We start from the raw sequence: 18,595 nt of genomic DNA on the forward strand, positions 1-18,595 counted from the left end.
TGAGAAGCACTGCTCTCCACCACAGCTCAGCAATTCCTCAGGTCTCAGGTAGAGAGCTCACTCAAACCAAATGATATAGACTCCTCTACCTTCTGAAAGGATGCATCAATACCAGTCCTCTGAAAATAAATCAGATCCACTAATAAGACCGCCTACAACATTTAGTCCCCAAAACAGGGGTTGAGACGGTACTTACTGCTGTAAGCAGATTTCAAGGTTTCTATTTCATTAGAACTTCTGCCAAGAACAACTCAGAGATTTTACTGCCCAAATAAAACTGTCTTAAAGTGGCACTGCATGACCTGCCGGGAAGCATGGCTTTCTCCCCTCTCCTTTGAAGTTAAAACTTGAGTTTGTTCACTATGATAGTTTGGGGAGATTGAAGAAGCGGAGGCAGAGAGTGGCTGTGGGAGGCTGTGCAGATCCACCAGAGCTGTGTGTATAGAAAGCCTCAGTGGAACCCTCCTGCACTGTTGGTGGGAATGTAAGTTGATACAGCCACTATGGAAAACAGTATGGAGGGTCCTTAAAAAACTAAAAATAGAAATACCATATGACCCAGCAATCCCACTACTGGGCATATACCCTGAGAAAACTATAATTCAAAAAGAGTCATGTACCATAATGTTCACTGCAGCTCTATTTACAATAGCCAGGACATGGAAGCAGCCTAAGTGTCCAATGACAGATGAATGGATAAAGAAGATGTGGCACATATATACAATGGAATATTACTCAGCCATAAAAAGAAACAAAACTGAGTCATTTGTAGTGAGGTGGATGGACCTAGAGTCTGTCATACAGAGTGAAGTTAAGTCAGAAAGAGAAAAACAAATACCATATACTAACACATATATATGCAATCTTAAAAAAAAACGGTTCTGATGAACCTAAGGGCAGGACAGGAATAAAGACACAGACGTAGGGGCCTCCCTGGTGGCGCAGTGGTTAAGAATCCGCCTGCCAATGCAGGGGACATGGGTTCGAGCCCTGGTCCGGGAAGATCCCACCTGCCACGAAGCAACTAAGCCCATGCACCACAACTACTGAGCCTGTGCTCTAGAGCTCATGAGCCACAACTACTGAGCCCATGTGCCACAACTACTGAAGCCCATGCACCTAGAACCCATGCTCCACAACGAGAAGCCCCTGCAATAAGCCAGCGCATCACAACAAAGAGTAGCCCCCGCTTGCCGCAACTAGAGAAAGCCCGTGCACAGCAACGAAAACCCAACACAGCCAAAAATAAATACATAAATAAATTAATTAAAAAAAAGACACAGATGTAGAGAATGGACTTGCGGACACAGGGAGGGGGAAGGGTAAGCTGGGACGAAGTGAAAGAGTAACACTGACATATATATACTACCAAATGTAAAATAGATAGCAGTGGGAAGCAGCTGCATGGCACAGGGAGATCAGCTCGGTGCTTTGTGTCCACCTGGAGGGGCGGGATAGGGAGGGTGGGAGGGAGACGCAAGAAGGGAGGGGATATGGGGGTATATGTATATGTATAGCTGATTCACTTTGTTATAAAGCAGAAACTAACAAACCACTGTAAAGCAATTTTACCCCAATAAAGATGTTAAAATAAATAAATAAATAAAATCTAATTAGTAAATTAAAAAAAAAAAAGAAAGCCTCGGTGCAGAAGTCCTTGATGACCGTCAGTGGAAACGTCTGTGGTTGAAATAAAGTTGGCAGATACAGCACAGTGCATGGGATGGGCCCCAAGCTGTAGGAGGGCCGTGCTCCCTGGGGGACACGCTCAACCCTGACAGGGGCCAGAGTCTTCCTGAAATGCTCAGGCTCTGGGAGGTTAAAGGCCCCCTCGAGTCTAGCACTTTCAAAGCCAGTTATCATTCACTCAGCCTAGCATACAAGCCGCAGGGTAAAGGCCAGTTAGCCAGTAGTTCTAATGTGACACAATATACGGAGAATCTCACCTTGGTGAGAAAGCCTACAGGTACATACATGCACACACACAAGCATGGTCCAGCCCCTTGGGGGAGGTTTTGCTTTAGAAGGTCTTTTTTGGAGGAACCCACATGCTGGTTTCCATCCATTCAGGAAAGAGAATGGCAATGCTGGTGAGAGACAGACACATGGACTAATGGCCTATACTCTACCTGGCAGCCACTTGCCCTCTTGGGAACTGACTTTCAAGCTGGCCTGTGGCCAAGACTAGCACCTGGGGGGAGGGGGCAGGGCACAGCCCTCCCCCTCAGGAGCCACCACAAGGAAGGAACTTGCCCCTGCCCCCTCCAAGTGCTGTCACTAGGCACCCTGAAGCCTCGCTAATACTCACCGGCTCATCACAGTGATAAAACGTTCTGTTGAAAAGTGCCGCTTGTCACCACCTCCCCCTCCCCCCGTGCCACACACACACACACACACACACACACACACACACACACACACACACACACACAATCTCAGCCCAGGATAAAAATTTGTCAGCCCTCTTGATCTTCCCCTGACCTTCCTTCTCCCTTCCCTCTCCCCGGTAAAAAAAAAAAAAAAAAATCCCCTTTCCCTGGCACTCTATGTCCCAGCCCACTACCCCCTGTGTTATGGGGCATCTGTCACAACCTAAAAAGTAGTTTGTTCCTTTGAGGCAGGATCGGAATTATGCCTTCTTATTTTTCCAACATCTGCCACATAACAGTTACTCAAGAAAATGTGAGTGAACTGGACTGTAATGGAATGGATTCGAATGGAATGGAATGAACTGAACTGGACTGGACTGGACCGGCTTGGAATAGAAGGCACTAGCATGGCCTTCCCGCAGTCCCCCTTGCTCAGAGGTCCTCGTCCCTGGCTGCACACTGCAGTCACTTGGCAAGCTTTGAAAATTCAGGCCCAGGCCCCACTCCAGGCCATGTGAATTAGAATCCCTTGCGGTGAAACTCAGGCACTGCTATTTTTTTAAAGCTCACCAGGAGATTTCCATGTGCAGCCAGGGTCAAGAACCACTTCCCTAACTTTTAACTGGGTGCCAGAGATGCTTGATTCCAGCACGTGGAAGTACCCTGGATGCAGACTACCTGCACCAACCTGGGCCTTCCTCTGACTGTGGAGCTCTGCCCTGGCTTCTAGCACATTGCTGCCCTGTAGCCCCAAGAGCTAAGCAGGGTTGCTTGGGTTTGCATTATTCCTCTGGTCACCATCTATGCTGAGAAGTGAGACACAGGGAAATGCTCTTCCAAGGCCTCCCTGTTCCACAGATGGCAGCGAGGAAAAGCCTCAGGTTGCATTAGATGCAAGAGAGCTGCAAACTCCATCTGAAGAGAACTGTGGGGAACTAGATGCCTACGGCAGACAGGACTGGAAGCCCTGAGGCCACTTGGTTTTAAAGCAGACAACAATCCTCAATGAAATGGTGCTCTTAGAAGAGAAATCTTACGTCTTCTAAAATTTGGTATCCTACTAAAGAAGTTTGGGTCAAATAAAGTGTATCAGGTATAACCTGATATTATGACAGTTCTGAGTGGTTCCCTTTCAATTCTCTTTGTTCTGGAAGCTGGCTTTGGAGGGTTTCTGTGCTGCTTTAAGAGAGCGTTATAAACAGGGTATTGTTAATCCCACCTCACCCCCTGAAGCAGGACTAGCTCTCCTGCAGCTGGAAAAATGTGTGAAGGTCAGAAAGATTTGTACCACTTCCTAACATGAGCACAACTTCTCAGCATAATGCGGCAAATGCTTTTAAGATAAAGAAACCCTGTTGTATCCATGCTCTGGAACCATCTGATGCTCTGTCCTCCGTTTGAGGGGACCTGCCTCGTGACTGCTGACCTCACCATCCTACAAAGGCCACTCTGGGATTTCAGTGCCCAGGGAGCCCTCCAAGCCTCTCCTCTTCAGGAGATTGCGGCTCCTGGGTTCACTGGACCAGGTCTTAGGTAGCCTTCTCCCCGTGGACAGGTGACCGTAGGTGGTTGGAGAGGCAGAGCAAGTCTGCTCTCAGGAAGGAAAAACGATCCTGTGATTGCAGGCCCTCCTGCACCTGCCTCTGACTTTCTGGGGGGCCTCAGCAGAGTTTGGGGGGCTCGAACCTGTCCCAGGGAAGGAGCATCCTCAACCTGGCACAGGTGTGAGGGGCTTCCCAACCTCCATGGGGAGTCCCCCTGCCCCTCCCAGAGTGCCATCGAGCCCCCTTTTCAAAATCCTGCTGCTGCCTCTGCAAATGTCAAAGGCCTGAACACAGATTCTTGGTCTTCGTTCCAAAGCCAGACTCCCCCTTCCCATCACTAGATAGAGTTAGTCACAGACTGTCAGCTCCTCCTTCAGACCCCCTCTCATGTAGTCTTCCTTCCTTTCCATTTCCACCATCCAAGGCTTGAGGCCCATCACCTCACCCCTCCAAATGCTCTCCTGCTTCAGTCCTCCCCACACTTCTCCGACCAGGGGCTCCTCCCCAGTCAGTAGCTAGAAATGCCCCCCCCATTGCCTCTAGGCCAGTGATCCTCAAAATGGTCCCTGACCAACAGCAGCAGCAGCAACTGGGAACCTGTCAGAAATTCAAGTTCTCAGGCCCACCCCCAGACGGACTGGATCAGAAACCCAGGAGGTGAAGCCCAGCAATCAGTGTAGCAAATCCCACAGGGAACACTAATGCCAGCTCAAGGTTGAGAACTACTGGTCTAGGATAAATTCTAAATGCCTTAAGTTGGCACCCAGGGCCCCGCCTCATCTAATCCAGACACCTGTCCATTCAGTTCATCACCCATCTCCATCCCACAGTTGGCTCGTGGGCCCCTTACCTCGGGAAGGACCTGGCCGGGAGGCTTTGCCATCACTCCTCCCACCTAGAACCTGAGGCCCACTCCCTTCAGCTCTACCTGAAGGACCTGCCCCACCCCATCAGACCCCAGAGCCACCCCCTGCTATCCCCACCAGCCACCCTGCAGGCTCCAGCACACCTTCCTTCCCCTGCAAACCCGGACTGCCTTCCGAGACAGGGCCCACATCGTATTTCTCTTTGAGGCTCGTTGGGAGCCTACCAGCGGGTCCTACACATGGCAGCTGTGTGATAATGATCTGTTCATTTAGTCAACTATGTTGACTGATTGCTTGATTTATAACTGGAAAAGTCTGGGAATGGCCTGTGGGGCAAGAGAAGAAATGTGTTTTCAATGCGTTAATGTGTCAGGCTCTCACTAAATGATTTCGGACTTTATCTTACTTCATTCTCTCAACAGCCACACAAAGCCAATGTTATTTACCCTTGTATGGCTGCAGACAGGGAGGTTCAAAGGAGGTAAGCAACTTGCTCAGGATCACAGCCCGGAACGGCTGTGCAGTCTCACTTGCTAAAGAACAGGAGCGTGACGGTGCATCTGTGTGCCCATGTGCAGAAGTGTGCACGGGGAAAGGTTAACCGCTGACTCCGAGTGGTTCCCTCAGACATACTGGCTGCAAAAACATCTCCTGTTGCACACATCCAACGTCAGGCAGCTGCAGCATCTCAGAGTTCAGGAAATAAGCTCCAAGAATGCAATCAGTCTAAGAAGATGTCTTCAGTTCATCGTCCCATCTTGTATTTCTTTTTCTTTTTTAAAATGTTGCCAACTAAATAGAAGTTCAGGTGGGAAAATCTAGTTACGTACCCTAGGTAAATAATGAGGTAGGGTTAAGTATCCTAGGTGACAGTCATGGGCAACCTGATGCCCATGAGCGATGGGTATAGAAAGTCACCGTGAGGCAGAGTGAACGTCCTTCCAGAGGAGGCGGTGGGAGGCCTTAGAATTCTCTGCTCCAAGTTCTCCCCTTTAATTCTTCCACACCCCAAATTTCACAACTGTTGTTTCCCTTCCTACTTTCCTTAACATCCACTCAATTGTTTCTTTTTACAAAGCTTTAAAAAATATACTTTGCATTTTCCAAATATATTTATGCTGTGCATGATAAATTCTTCAGTAATATTAATTGATGAATGACTAAGGACTATGTGCCTTCGCCACACCTGTATCAATATAATGATGCAGGATAACGTGGTTTGGTCTATTTGCTCCCTTTCAAATGGTCTCCACATCACATACTTCTTGCCAAGACCAATTCCTACTCAGCTGTCAGTGATCAAGTGATGTTGCATTAAAAAGCTGGGCAATTTTGGGTCAAGGAAAAGTGAGTTGGGTAGCTCTAAAGGGAAAGGCAGCAACCTCCCAAACCAGCTCCTTCATCGTTGAAGTCAGGCTGCCCTCTTGAGAACACGGTCCCCCAACTCTTCTAAGCCACCTGCTCACTGCCTGGCTGGACTCAGCACCCCCTGTTCTTACCTAGACTACACTTCTTCCCCTATGGGAAAGGTGAGCATTCTTACAAAAGCTCCCAAACAGACTGGGAGGAAGAGCTATGGGAACTAAGACTGTAGGGAGCAGCACAGGTGAAGGACTACCACAAGGGCCCCCTGCGCTGCAGTCAGGCACCAGACAGAGCCAGGGCAGCTGGGCCATCGGGACCCCAGTGAGCAGCCTGGGTGAGACAGACCACAAGCCAGCCTCCTGCGGAGCATGGCTGTGACTCCAGAGAAGGCACGCTGGGACTATCCCTGACCTTCTGTCCCTCCAGGGTGGCCTGGAAAATGGGCCACAGCCCAGAGCTCCTGGGTGTCCTCTCTGGTCCCAACATCTCACCCATAGTGCACCCCTGCAGGCCGCGGCCTCAGCCAAGAAGGGGTGGACAGACTCTGGGCAGTGGACTCCCCTGAGCTCAGTATTCATGAAGGAAGAGTGGCCACTGCTCAGCAGACCAGACCCCTCCTCTCTGTCCACCTCTCCTCACGTGTGGGGATGAAAACAGCCCCTCCAACCACTCATTTCAGACAAGCAGCATAGAGAGTCTTTTCAGAGACTGACACTCACTCTATCTCCGAAGTTCCACCTCCACTGCCTGCTCTGGTGAACTTTAACCTGAAGTTTCTTCGAATTCTGCTGGCCTTCCATGATCTGGTCCCATTCACACGAGGCAGCTGATCCAAACTCACATAAATCCTCTGGGAGGAAAAATACCTTCCTCATATGCCCAAAGTTCATCGCTTTGAAGTTATACGGTTACAGAAACTCTTCCAAAAACCTATGTTATGTCTGAGGACTCTCTGAAATGTAAATAAAATGAAGATGCATAAACATAAAACAGTTAATACCTGAGCCCATGGTCTCTGAAGATCCAAAAAGTGCAGCTTGCACAGCTTTTCAAGATAAGATACAGGGTAAATGCCACAGACCCGCCCCTCTGCCCCCTGTCAAAAGCGGGGCGTGGGGAGGGAGCAAAATGGAGCATGAGATTTACTTCCCCTGACCCATAAACACTTAAGTAATGATCTAATCATGCATCTCCTTTAAACAGGTACCAAATGTCTCTGGAGACAGACAGCACAGGGAACAGAGCCTGCATGCCCTGCCCCGCAGGCAACACTCCTCACTAAGCCATTCTGGAGATGTGAGATGCAGCAGGATTTAATTCATACTCAACATCGGAATAAAGTTTTATTGAACACAGCCAGGTCCATCTGTTTCTTTACCTTCTATGGCTGCTTTTGCACTAAAAGGGCAGTGTTGAGTAGCTGTGACAGAGACCATATGGCCTGCAAAGCCTAAAATGTTTACTACTTGGTCCTTTACAGAAAAAGTTTGCCAACCCCTGCTCTACATGATTCTTTAGACACAAGGAGGCTTTGGAATGCTCCCAACTGTGGGCACCAAAACTCATCTACTGGGCATCACTCCTCCCCTACACCTCGTGGTTGAGCCAGTCCTCAAAAACACACAACACACGTGCCACATCTCTATGGTGCTTCCACCGTGGTCCAGAAGGACTAACACTACACTACCGCCCAGCTGAACTGTCTCAAGCACATTGGGGAACCAAAATCAAAGTAAGGTGGAGTGCAATGCAAACCTGGTTAGCCTATGTTCCTGTTGCTTTCTTTTCTAGAAAGGCAGGACCACCTTGCCACCAAGAGGTCCATTCCAAATCACCTGCTGTCTCTGGCCTCCTGGCCTTCTGCCCTTTCTCTATAGGGTATACTTAGGAAGAAATGTCCAATGTCCAGCTTACACAAATGGGATGATCAAGGCAGACTAAACAACAGAAGTGTCTGCTCAAGCAGAAATTTAAAATCTAAAGTCTTAGAGGTCCCTCCACAGCTGGCACACACTGAACTCAGCCTCTTGGCCTCGTTCCTTTATCTAAAGCACAGCGCCCTCACATGGTGCCAAAGGGAAGGACAGTCTTCCTGAAAACCTGGAGGACAGAAGGGAACTCTCCCTGCTCATATGCCATCTGTGAGAGGGCCCAGCACTCACTCCGAGGATTTTAAATCAATGTTATCCAGATTTCCACCCTCAGCTCCTTCACAGATAGCGCCTTGCTGGAAACTTTACACCAAGAAGTATAAACTCTGACCTCTACAGAAACTCACTAAACCGCAGCAAATGGGATTCAGATGTTTCCATGTTCAGTACAGTGATGTGACCTAGACTTTAAACACTTTGGCAAAAACAGGAAAAATGATGTGGGCCTTCCAGTCCCTCCCAGAACATGATACAGCCTTGACCCGAGTCCTTCGGTGACCTGAGCCTTTTTCACCCCTACTTAAGCCTCCTCACCCATAGCCCACATTCCCCACCCCTGTTCCACATTAGCTCCTACTAGGCCCTCTCCACGGTCCATTTTCCTTGTTTAACCAAAGAAGCCAATTTCTCCCAGACCAGCAAAAGGAGATCACATTCTGATGAGGACTCAAAAAATCCTAAAAGGGGAACTGGTGAAGGCCAAGTCTTGGGAATTACTCCCCAAGTTCCCCTACACTGCTGGAAAGAGAGCAGAAGTCTCATATAAAGACTTGGACCCTCAGGGTTTCTGGCTTTGTTGCAGATTCGTGCCAACTTGTTGCACACTACGTGGATAAGGGCTAGAGAATTCTAGACGGTGGAGCAAGATAAGGTGGAGGTGGCGGAAGCAGTTTCTTGTGCCAGGGAAGGACAGACACAAAATAATATCAGAAACCACTTCCCCAGAAGATAGAGGAACATTCTCTGAGCCCATCCCAGGCTCTGACGGGTGGGGGCAGCCCATCTGCCAGCCATCTGCGCTCTATGGGGGCACGATGGAGAAGCTGGGAAGTGTTTGTCTGGGCACCAGGGTAGCCAAGTGAGCCAGTGTGAGCGCAGGCAGGGTAGAGGCGCACAAGAACTTCCTCCGCCCCTCGGAGCACTGCCACGGGTGCCGCAAATGCAGCAGGGTGGGGTGGCGGAGGAATTACTGCCACATCGAGGGAGCTTCTGGGGATGACATTGCTCATCACCAATGTAAGCATTCCTCAGGCCTGGCTGAGGGTGAGTGCCAGACAAATGTCTGCTTGCAGTGTAAGGTAAAAATATTAGAGACACCCTCCCTCTCCTGGTTCTCACGTTTCAACTAAGAAGAGTAGGTTAGTGGTCTGTCGGGGGACCCCTCCAAATATCCTTTTCCGGGTACATAAAGACTCAAAAGGACAGAAAGGAGGTCAATGCTCCATCCCCACATCCAAGAATAAGTGAGCCTATACACATATAGATAGGTGTTCCCCATGACACGCACACATACACACCTGTGCAGATGCAAATAGCGTTCTCTCTACACCTGGGTCAAGCGCACCTCTCAGTCGAGGGGCTTGACGGATTTCATCTCTGCTGAACTCGTGCTCCCTGGGCGGGCTGCGGCGTATCTCGCTATGCAACCCCATATCGGCGCTGGCCTGGCGCACCTCTGAGGCTTAGGACGGCCAGTGGAAGGCATTGGATAATAGGTCGCCTCCCCTTTCTTGCCCTCTGCTCATAGACCCTCTGGAATGTTGGGGGTGCTCTCTCCCGCCACCGGCAGAGCACGCCGGAGGCCCCACCCCAATCCTAGTCCTCCCCGGGGACCACCCCTCACCCCCACCCTCGGCGCCGCGACAGATCGCCAGGCGGACCCGGAGGGGGAGCGGGCAGTACCAGGCCGCCGGCGGCGCCGCAGGCGCTAAGCGAGACGACGGAGCCGGGGTAGCCGAGCACGCTGCCAGAGTAGAAGCACAGCTCTGTGGGGCGTCCGCGGCGCCCCGCTGCGCCGGCCTCCTCCACCTCGAAGCCGCCGGACAGGAAGCGCAGGTCGCGGCGCAGCTGCAAGTACAGGTCGCGCCCAAAGGCCGGCAGGTGCAGGAGCAGGGCGCGCTCGCCGGGCCGGGCGCGCGGGACGGCTTGGGGCGCGCGGGGGCGCCGGCGCCTGCGGGGCCCTGGAGCGCCGGGCAGCGGCGGCAGGTGCACGTCTTCGGGGAGCACCCGCCGCGGGAGCACCACCTCCACGTCGGCCGCCGCGTCGCCGACAGCTGCGGGGAGAAAGGAGACGCGTCAGCGCGGCGGGGCCCGCCCTCCGGCCCGCCGGGCGCGGGGTCCAGCACTGGGCATCCAGCGCCAGCTCGGAGACAGCGCGTCCCCGAGCCGGCGCGCTCTTCCATTCCCTCGCCCCAGAACCTCCATGCCAGCCAGAGCCTCCACCCGTGCCCCGCGCCACCCCCGGAACGGTCTCCGGCGCGGCCGCCTGACCACCTCCGGGGACGCGGCCGCGGCATCGGCGTCCGGAGAACCGGCGGCGGCGCGGCCTCCCGGCAACCGCCCGGAGCCCAGTCCTCCGGCCCCGGCCCGCGCCCCCTCGACCCCGGAGCTGTCAGCGGTTCGCCGCCGGAGCCGGGCCGCGCGGGCAGGCGGAGGCCGCCAGGATGCCTCCGGAGGGCAGGAGAAAGGTGGCCGCGAGAGGCACAGGCGAAGAAGAGGCAGTGGGAGAGGGAGCGCTACCTGTGCCCGGGTCCAGTCCCCAAACCAGCAGCAGCAGCAAGGGCAGGACGAGAGGAGGCAGCAGGGCGCCGTCACACATGGTACTTGGGAGGAGCAGCCCCCCCCGGACGGTCGCGGCGGAGTAGGAGCGCGCGAGGCGGCGGCGCCAGCCGGAGTGAGCCCTCCAGTCTTTGGAAAAAGTAATTAGCGCTGCGGACAAACCCAACGTGGTAAATCCCAAGCCCGCCTTCTCCTCGGAAAACGGGAGATGATTGGACTCTCGCTTTCCCCTGCCCCGCCTCCCCCTTCTCTATTGGCTAGTGTGGGTCTAAACCAGGGTGCGTAGTTAGGTTGCAAGCACTTTCTTACACGTGGTTTCTGGGCAGTGGCGGGGACTGGACACCAGGTGGCGCAAGGGAGCCGTCTGGAGCAGAGGACCCGGGAAGACACCTGGCTGGTCTTCAGAGTTTGTCCCCATTTTCGAAACCCTCTCTGATCCTGCTGCTCAGCTTCCCAAGAAGACAGGCCAGAAATCGTCCTAGCCAACCGAGTTCACCCGTAAAAGCACATTCTCTCTGCATCTAAAGTAAAACCAGTTTTGGCTGTTTGTGGGTGGGCACTTTCATGCACAATGTGCGCAACTTTGCGGCGGATGCTACCTCCAAAGCGCAGTGTTTATGCAAACCCTTCACACCCCCTGTCGTCTTTATTCTCACGGAAGCCAGTGGAACAGGCGAGATCACACCCTCTTACAGACTGGGAAACTGAGGGAGAGAGAGCTTAAGGAGCTTACTAAGTTACCCAGTGAGTTTCTGTCAAAACAAGAGCTAGAATTTGTGGTCCTGACTTCCGGCCTGGTGCTGCTTACTACAAACAAGAGCCCTCCAAGGCAGGCAGGAAGGAACATTAGCCCGGTGTTACAGGTTAGGAAACGGGCACAAAGTGGCAAAGGCCGGACTCAAACCCAAGTCTTCTGGCAACAGAGTGAGTTCATTCTTTTCCCACCAGGATATAACTGAGGTCTGCAAGAAAGGTGATTCCCTTAGCTTCCTGAGGAACGTCTTGTAGAAAACAAAACAAAACAGAATGAACTGAAGTGTAACCATTCTCAGGTCTCTCCCCTTCCTTCCCTGTCCTGCCTGTTTCTGTTTTCTCAACGCAGAGGGGCTACAGCACTCCTATTGGACTCTGCTGAGGGCCTCTCAGAATCTAAAATTCATCACAAGGATTACATGTCATCAGAAGGAATCCAGAGGAGAGCACTGTCCAGCTTTCATGACATTTAATCAACCCTAGGAGTGGACTGTGTCACTGATTCTCAATAAAGTCTAGCGTTCTCACTACTGCAAACTCGCTGCTTTGTGTTTCCCTGGGGTGTGGCTGGTGGAATCATTTCCTGCTCTGTCGACCCCACCCTCCACTGCTCCAGGGGCTGCCACTCACTGCTGGGCATCTAAAGTTCCTGGAAGCCTCCACATACGTCCTGCTCATGGCCAGGTTTGGGTCTTTTTTCCTCTCCTTTGACAGCAGCCTCAGCCAACTGAAAGTTCAGCAGCATCTTCTGGTGGCACAAGATATCATGGTGAGCTTTTTGGTGCAGGTTTGTTGGCCAAAGAGCCACTTCAAAGGCCTGCCACTGAAAGCCAGGGAGTAGCAGCCCCACTGCCTTGCAGGAACAATTCTGCTATTGGAGTCCGCCTGAAGTAATAGTCATCAACCTATCAGATAGATAACGCTCAAATGCATTAGTCCACAGGGACACGCAAACTGAAACAACAACAAGATGCCATTTCATCTTCCAGCCTGTCCAAAACTAAAGAGCTTGGAAATATCAAGGATTGGAGAGGACACTCTCCTGCCCATGGGTGGCGGTGTAAATTGGCACGGCCACTTTGAAGAACAAGTAGGCAAACTGCAGTCAGGTTTAAAATGTACACACCCTAGAACTCTGCTATTCCACTCTGGTTAACTACCACAGGCAAACTGGCATGTGTACAAGAATGCTCATCACACCACGTTATTAAGAGCAAAAAACTGCAAAAACCTGAATGTTAATCATTAGATAAATGGCTAATAGAGGCCAGAAATAAACCTATGCATAGACAATCAACTAATATTTGACAAGGGAGCCAAGAATACTCAAGGAAAAATGATAGTTATTTTAATAAATGGTGGTGGGAAAACTAGATACCCATATGCAAAAAAAAAAAAAAAAAAAGAACTTGGACCCCATCTTACACCACTCACAAAAAAAAACACAAAACCTTGAAATAGATTAAAGACAAATGTAAAACTTGAAACTGTAAAATGTGTAGAAGAAAACAAAGGGAAAAATCTCCTTGACATTGGTCTTTAACAATTTCTTAGATGACAACAAAAGTGCAAGAAACAAAGCAAAAATCAACAAATGGGACTATATCAAATCTAAAAGTTTCTGCATAGCAAAGGAAACCATCAACAAAATGAAAAGGCTACCTACAGTATGGGAAAAAATATTTACAGACCATATATCTGATAAGGAGTTAGTATCCAAAATATATAGGAAATTCATACAACTCATTAGAAAAAATCATAATAATCCAGTTTAAAAATGGGAAAAGAACCTGAATAGACATTTTTCTAAAGAAAATGTCATACAAATGGCCAACAAGTACATGAAAAGGTGTTCAAGGTCACTAATCATCACGGAAATGTGAATAAAAACCACAATGAGATATCACCTCATACCTTTTAGGATGCCTATTACCAAAAAAAACAAGAGACAACAAGTGTTGGCAAGGATGTGGAGAAGAGGGAACTCTTGTGCACTGTTGGAGAGAATCTAAATTGGTGCAGCCACTATGAAAAACAGTATAGAAAAAAAAATTCCATGGTACTACCACATGATCCAGCAATTCCACTTTTGGGTGTATATCTGAAGGAAGACATTAAACTAAGTGAAATAAGTCAGTCACAAAAAGACAAATACTGTATGATTCCACTTATATGAAGTACCTAGAGTAGTCACATTCATAGAAACAGAAGAGAGAATGGTGGTTACTAGGGGCTGGCGGGAGCGGGAGCAAGGAGTTAGTGTTTAATGGGTACAAAGTTTCAGTTCGGGAAGATGAAAAAGCTCTGAAGATGGATGGTGGTGATGGCTGCACAACAATGAGAATGTACTTGAAGCCACTGAACTGTACACTTCAAATGGTTTAAATGGTAAATTTTATGTTATGTGCATTTTCCCACAATAAAAAAAATTGCTTAAAAAAAGAAATCATTACTATTTGCTATGATCTCATTTCATCTTAACACAAATTTCCTGGTCTTAATTTTGTGGAAGGGCAGGGCTTAATCTCATTTCTCAGATGGAGGAGGGCTGGGGCGGGGGGATAAAAAGCAAGCAAACAAGCAGGCAAAAGCCCTACAGGTGACAATGGCAGTCTGAATCTGATGTAAGGGAAGCCCTCTTTTTTGTCTGGGTATCAAAACAGTTTGTTGCGCTCACAGATAAGAAAGATCCTGAACTTTTCAGCTTGTCCACTGCTTTTTGTGAACTGCCCCTTTCTGGTGGGCAGTGACCTTTTCTGATCATGTTGTCTGGAACTGACCCCCATCAAGTCAGTTATATTGACTCTCCTGGCCTCTCGGATACTCCCTGTTTGGATGCTGGTCTCCATCATCATGACCACTACTATTGTTAATGAAAGCAAGACAGTCCCAAAAGCAGCACAGATTCTGCCAAGAGACACCATGTTCAACTGCCAAACTTAGAAATAGAGGGCCAAAGACACAAACTGGGCAGAGCACGAAGAGGACTGCAGGCACTTAGGCCTAACGTGACCCTCCTTAATCCCCCCACTCAGAGCTTTCTTGACCTGGTAATTGATGGGTCCAGGTGTCAAGACTCACGTGTAAAGATCTGTGTGTAGGTGGAAGGAGGCCCTGTGCCCTAGATATCACTAGGCATTGGTGGGGGGGTGACGAGAGAGGGGGATTCCATATGACAACCTCCTCTTACTAAATTCACTTCCTTTTGAGGCAAACAACCTTCCTTCCTGGGAGCCAGTGAGATGCCACATCCTCTCCAGCAGGGGGCGTCCAGCATCAGTCCTGTCTTCCCACAGCAGGCCCCAGCTCCCTGCTTTCTCCAAAGACCTGGTTTTTCTGATTTATATTTTACTCTTTCCCTGTTGAGCTTGGATCCCAAATTTCAGCTTCTTGGCTAGCATCCCGATCCCCTGAGTGAATACTGCCAACCTCTCCTTGTAGGGTCTCCAGGCCCCTCCCTGGTTCCAGGAATTCTGGCAGTGTCAGTTCACTATGAATGGGTGCCCCGGCTGCATGAGGCCATTCCTGCCTGACTCTAGGAATGGCCCTGTCTGGGAATTCCTGCTGCCTTCCATTCCTGCTCACCCAATCAGGTCCCTGTTCTGATATTGCTGAACAAGCCCAAGTTACTACTCCTTTGAACACTGATTTTTCAGTCTAGCTGTTACTTGTTCAGTCAGGGTTGTACTAAGGTATTTCTAGCCCTTACCCTTTCCCAACATCTAGGCTCTTCCCCTCCTCCAGACTGTGCCCCTGAGGTCTCAGCCTGCCTTGGAGCTGAGTGTCCGTGGCCTTCAAGTGTCCCCATTGTTGAAAATACAACTCCATCCTCATGTCCTTCTGAAGGTCACCAGAGCCACCATCTGACCGGGAGGCAGCCCTTGCAGCCCCCATGTCTAAATGAGCAGGATAAGGGCCTTTAGTGCTAGACTTGAGCTCAGAGCTTCATCCCAACCAACTCTTCTTGCCCGAGGACAATTGAGAAAAGCAACATATTTTTCATTGTTCTGCAGCACACCTTTCCCTTCTTCCATGTCTTTCCCTTCTTTTAGCATTTCCCCTCAAGATTCCAGAGCCCTTTCTCTCCTAGTCCTTCCTTTGCTCAAGGAAAGCACCTTGTCTGCTATACAAGGCTAGGCTAAAACATAATGCAAGTAAAGGCTGAAAAACAGGATAGACACAAATCTATATTTGATTTAGTAAATGCAAATGGTGATGGCTGAAACTGGTGTGATGATAGAATATTCAATATGTGGGACTGGATGGCTGTCTAGAAACTTGGGCAAAGCCTACATTAGATTCTATGATGGTTTTAAAATATATCTGTTAATTATGACCCTCTTCCCTTCAACAGGTGGAACCTAACTCTTCTGCTTAGAAAGTGTAGAGGACTTGCTTCTAATGAATAGAGTGTGTTAGGAGTGATGCTCTGTGATTTCTGGGGGTAGGTCATAAAAAGAATGCACCTCTGCCTGTCTTTCTCTCAGATTATTTACTTTGGTGGAAACCAGTGGCATGAGGACACTCAAGCAGCCCTGTGGAAATGCCCATGAAAAGGAAACCAATATGCCAGAACTAAATGACTAGCCATGTGAGGGAGCCACTTTGGAAGCAGATTCTCCAGCCTCAGTCAAGCTTTCAGATGATTTCAGCCCCCAGCCTTAAGAGTCTGCCCCAAACATGTGAGCAGAAACAAGCCATCCCCACTGTGCCCTGGCTGAATCCATGACCCACAAAAACCAAGAGAAAATAAATTATAATTAGTTTTTTAAGGCTTTAAGTTTTTTGGTGGTGTATAATTTGTCATCCAGCAATAGCTAACTAATACAGACTCATAATACATACTAAAATTAATTCCAAAATAGATTAAAGGTTGATATGAAAACATTCATATAAATGTAGGAGGTGGCCATCAGGAGTTCAGTGTACTTAGAAGCAAAATGCAGGGTGAGCAAGTTGACTACATTCACAAGAGTAGCCAGACAATTGGTTGGTCCCTGTGCATGGCTCCTACACCAAGACTTGACCCAGGTCCAGGGATGAAACCAACCAGCTTGCCTTGGAAGCAATGAGTGTGGATGCTTGGATGTGTGAGCACATGTGTTAGGCACCATCAGAGAGAAACTGAGAGTCCTAGTACCCAAGGTAAACAGAAACACTTTTTTTAAATGTCATACAAGAAGGAAATATAATCATAATATGTGCTTGGCTCTGCAGAGAACAACTTTTACATACTCATCATAATGTAAACACTGAGTTTTTGTTTTGTTTTGTTTTGTTTTGTTTTATGAATTTTTGAATTTTATTTATTTTTTTTTATACAGCAGGTTCCTATTAGTTATCTATTTTATACATATTAGTGAACATATGTCAATCCCAATCTCCCAATTCATCCCACCACCACCACCACACCCCCACCACTTTCCCCCCTTGGTGTCCATACGTTTGTTCTCTACATCTGTGTCTCTATTTCTGCCTTGCAAACCAGTTCATCTGTACCATTTTTCTAGATTCCACATATACACATTAATATACGATATTTGTTTTTCTCTTTCTGACTTCCTGGTTTTTAACTGTTCAAATCAACCAGAAAGAAATGCCAGAATAAATCATTATGGCTCCAGAACCAACTGTAAAAGTTATTGCCCTTGATAATGAAAAAATGAAAGAACAGAAAACAAAAGAGAAGAGATGGAAAGCAAAAAAAAAAAAAAAAAGATGAAGAAAAGTGTAGAGGACAATTACCCTCATCTTCCAAAGTGAAGAATCTAAAGAAATCATCTATGTTTGATAAAAAAAAGAAATACATATATTTTTTGAATTCACAAAGGTAAACAATAAAAGAAGTAAAAATCTCTCATATTGGAATAGGAATGTTATAAAAGTAAGGTAAATCCTTATCCATCATAGCAGTAAATCAATTGCTATATCTAATCATGATATATAAAAAATATTGGTATAAGAACAGTTTTTTAATGATATGAAGGAAACCATCAGAAGAACTAAGAACAGAAATATTTAAAAGGGAATGAGTCTGGAGTTAGAGAGAGTTGGGGGCAGGTGTTGTAGTCTCACACTTCAAGAATATCTTTATCATTTGCTTTCTTTAACTATTGAATGCAGTATTTTTTAAAAATTGAATCTTTTTAAAAATTCCAATGTCTTTCCACATTTAATATACTTAAACATATTGCCTTTGTTTTTTCAAGTAAGGTGCATTTGTATACCATAATATACACCAATAAACTACTTAATCCTTGCAATAACCTTGTAAGGGAAAAAATATTCTCTCTCATTATAAAATAGGGAAAGTTAGCTAGAAATACTAACAATTTGCACAAGATGACTTAATAAGTTATTGCCTTAAAAGTTATAAATTCTTAAAACGTTGACCACTTCTCACACAAATACCATGAGAAAAGAGTTCCACTTTATGGATGAAAATGTAATGGCAACAAAGATAAATAATTTTCTCCTGGATCCCAAGGATGTAGTAGATGAGCATGGTTCCCACTTCCTTCTTGCTTTGTCTTTAGGAAGTGGTGAACATCAACACATGCATCTGAAAGCAGGAAATAAGAAGGCAAGAAGCAAAGGCCTCACCATTACCCTTTGACGTGGCTGTTATTAACCACATTCTACAGGTGGGGCCATAATGCCAGGGAGAAATAAGCATTGTGATTATCAGGGTCACACAAATGGTCAATGGGGCAGCTGGGATATGACTCAATGTTGGGGAACCTCTGTCATGATGGGGGGTAGTGGGGATAGGAAGAAATAGGAAGTTCAAATGCCTGTGAATTTCTCTTCTCAGAGCCTCAGTTTTCTCATGTGTAAAAGGAGAGGGCAAGTTAGATCATCTCCCTTTCAAACTTAAACTTGATTTTAGCCTAGCAATTCAAACAATCCTTGGAAATGTAACTAAAGGCTTAGGGGTGTCCTGGTACATTATAGGCACTGGGTTCTGTTAATTGAATGAATAAAACAGT

General features: G+C 48.1%; 1 protein-coding gene across 10 annotated transcripts in view; it reads right to left on the minus strand.

Annotated features, from left to right (window-relative positions):
• The window catches only part of ADAMTS17 (ADAM metallopeptidase with thrombospondin type 1 motif 17), a 372,624-nt gene extending 361,650 nt beyond the window's left edge, over positions 1-10,974 (minus strand). For 9 of the 10 annotated variants that reach the window (XR_009007372.1, XR_009007375.1, XR_009007374.1 and 6 more), the window contains exons 1-2: positions 10,815-10,974; positions 9,978-10,348 (exon numbers count right to left, since the gene is read on the minus strand). Coding sequence is in view for 3 of the 10 variants with exons in the window: in XM_057542046.1 (XP_057398029.1) it covers positions 9,978-10,348; positions 10,815-10,893 (450 nt within the window). In the remaining 7 variants the exon portion in view is untranslated. Of the gene's footprint in view, positions 1-6,863; positions 7,073-9,977; positions 10,349-10,814 lie in introns of those variants that run through there. The other variant, XR_009007376.1, reaches the window with a different exon arrangement.
• Between the last annotated feature and the right edge of the window lie 7,621 nt (positions 10,975-18,595).

This window comes from Balaenoptera acutorostrata, chromosome 3 (assembly GCF_949987535.1).
Source record: "Balaenoptera acutorostrata chromosome 3, mBalAcu1.1, whole genome shotgun sequence".
NCBI classification, from domain to species: Eukaryota; Metazoa; Chordata; class Mammalia; order Artiodactyla; family Balaenopteridae; genus Balaenoptera; species Balaenoptera acutorostrata.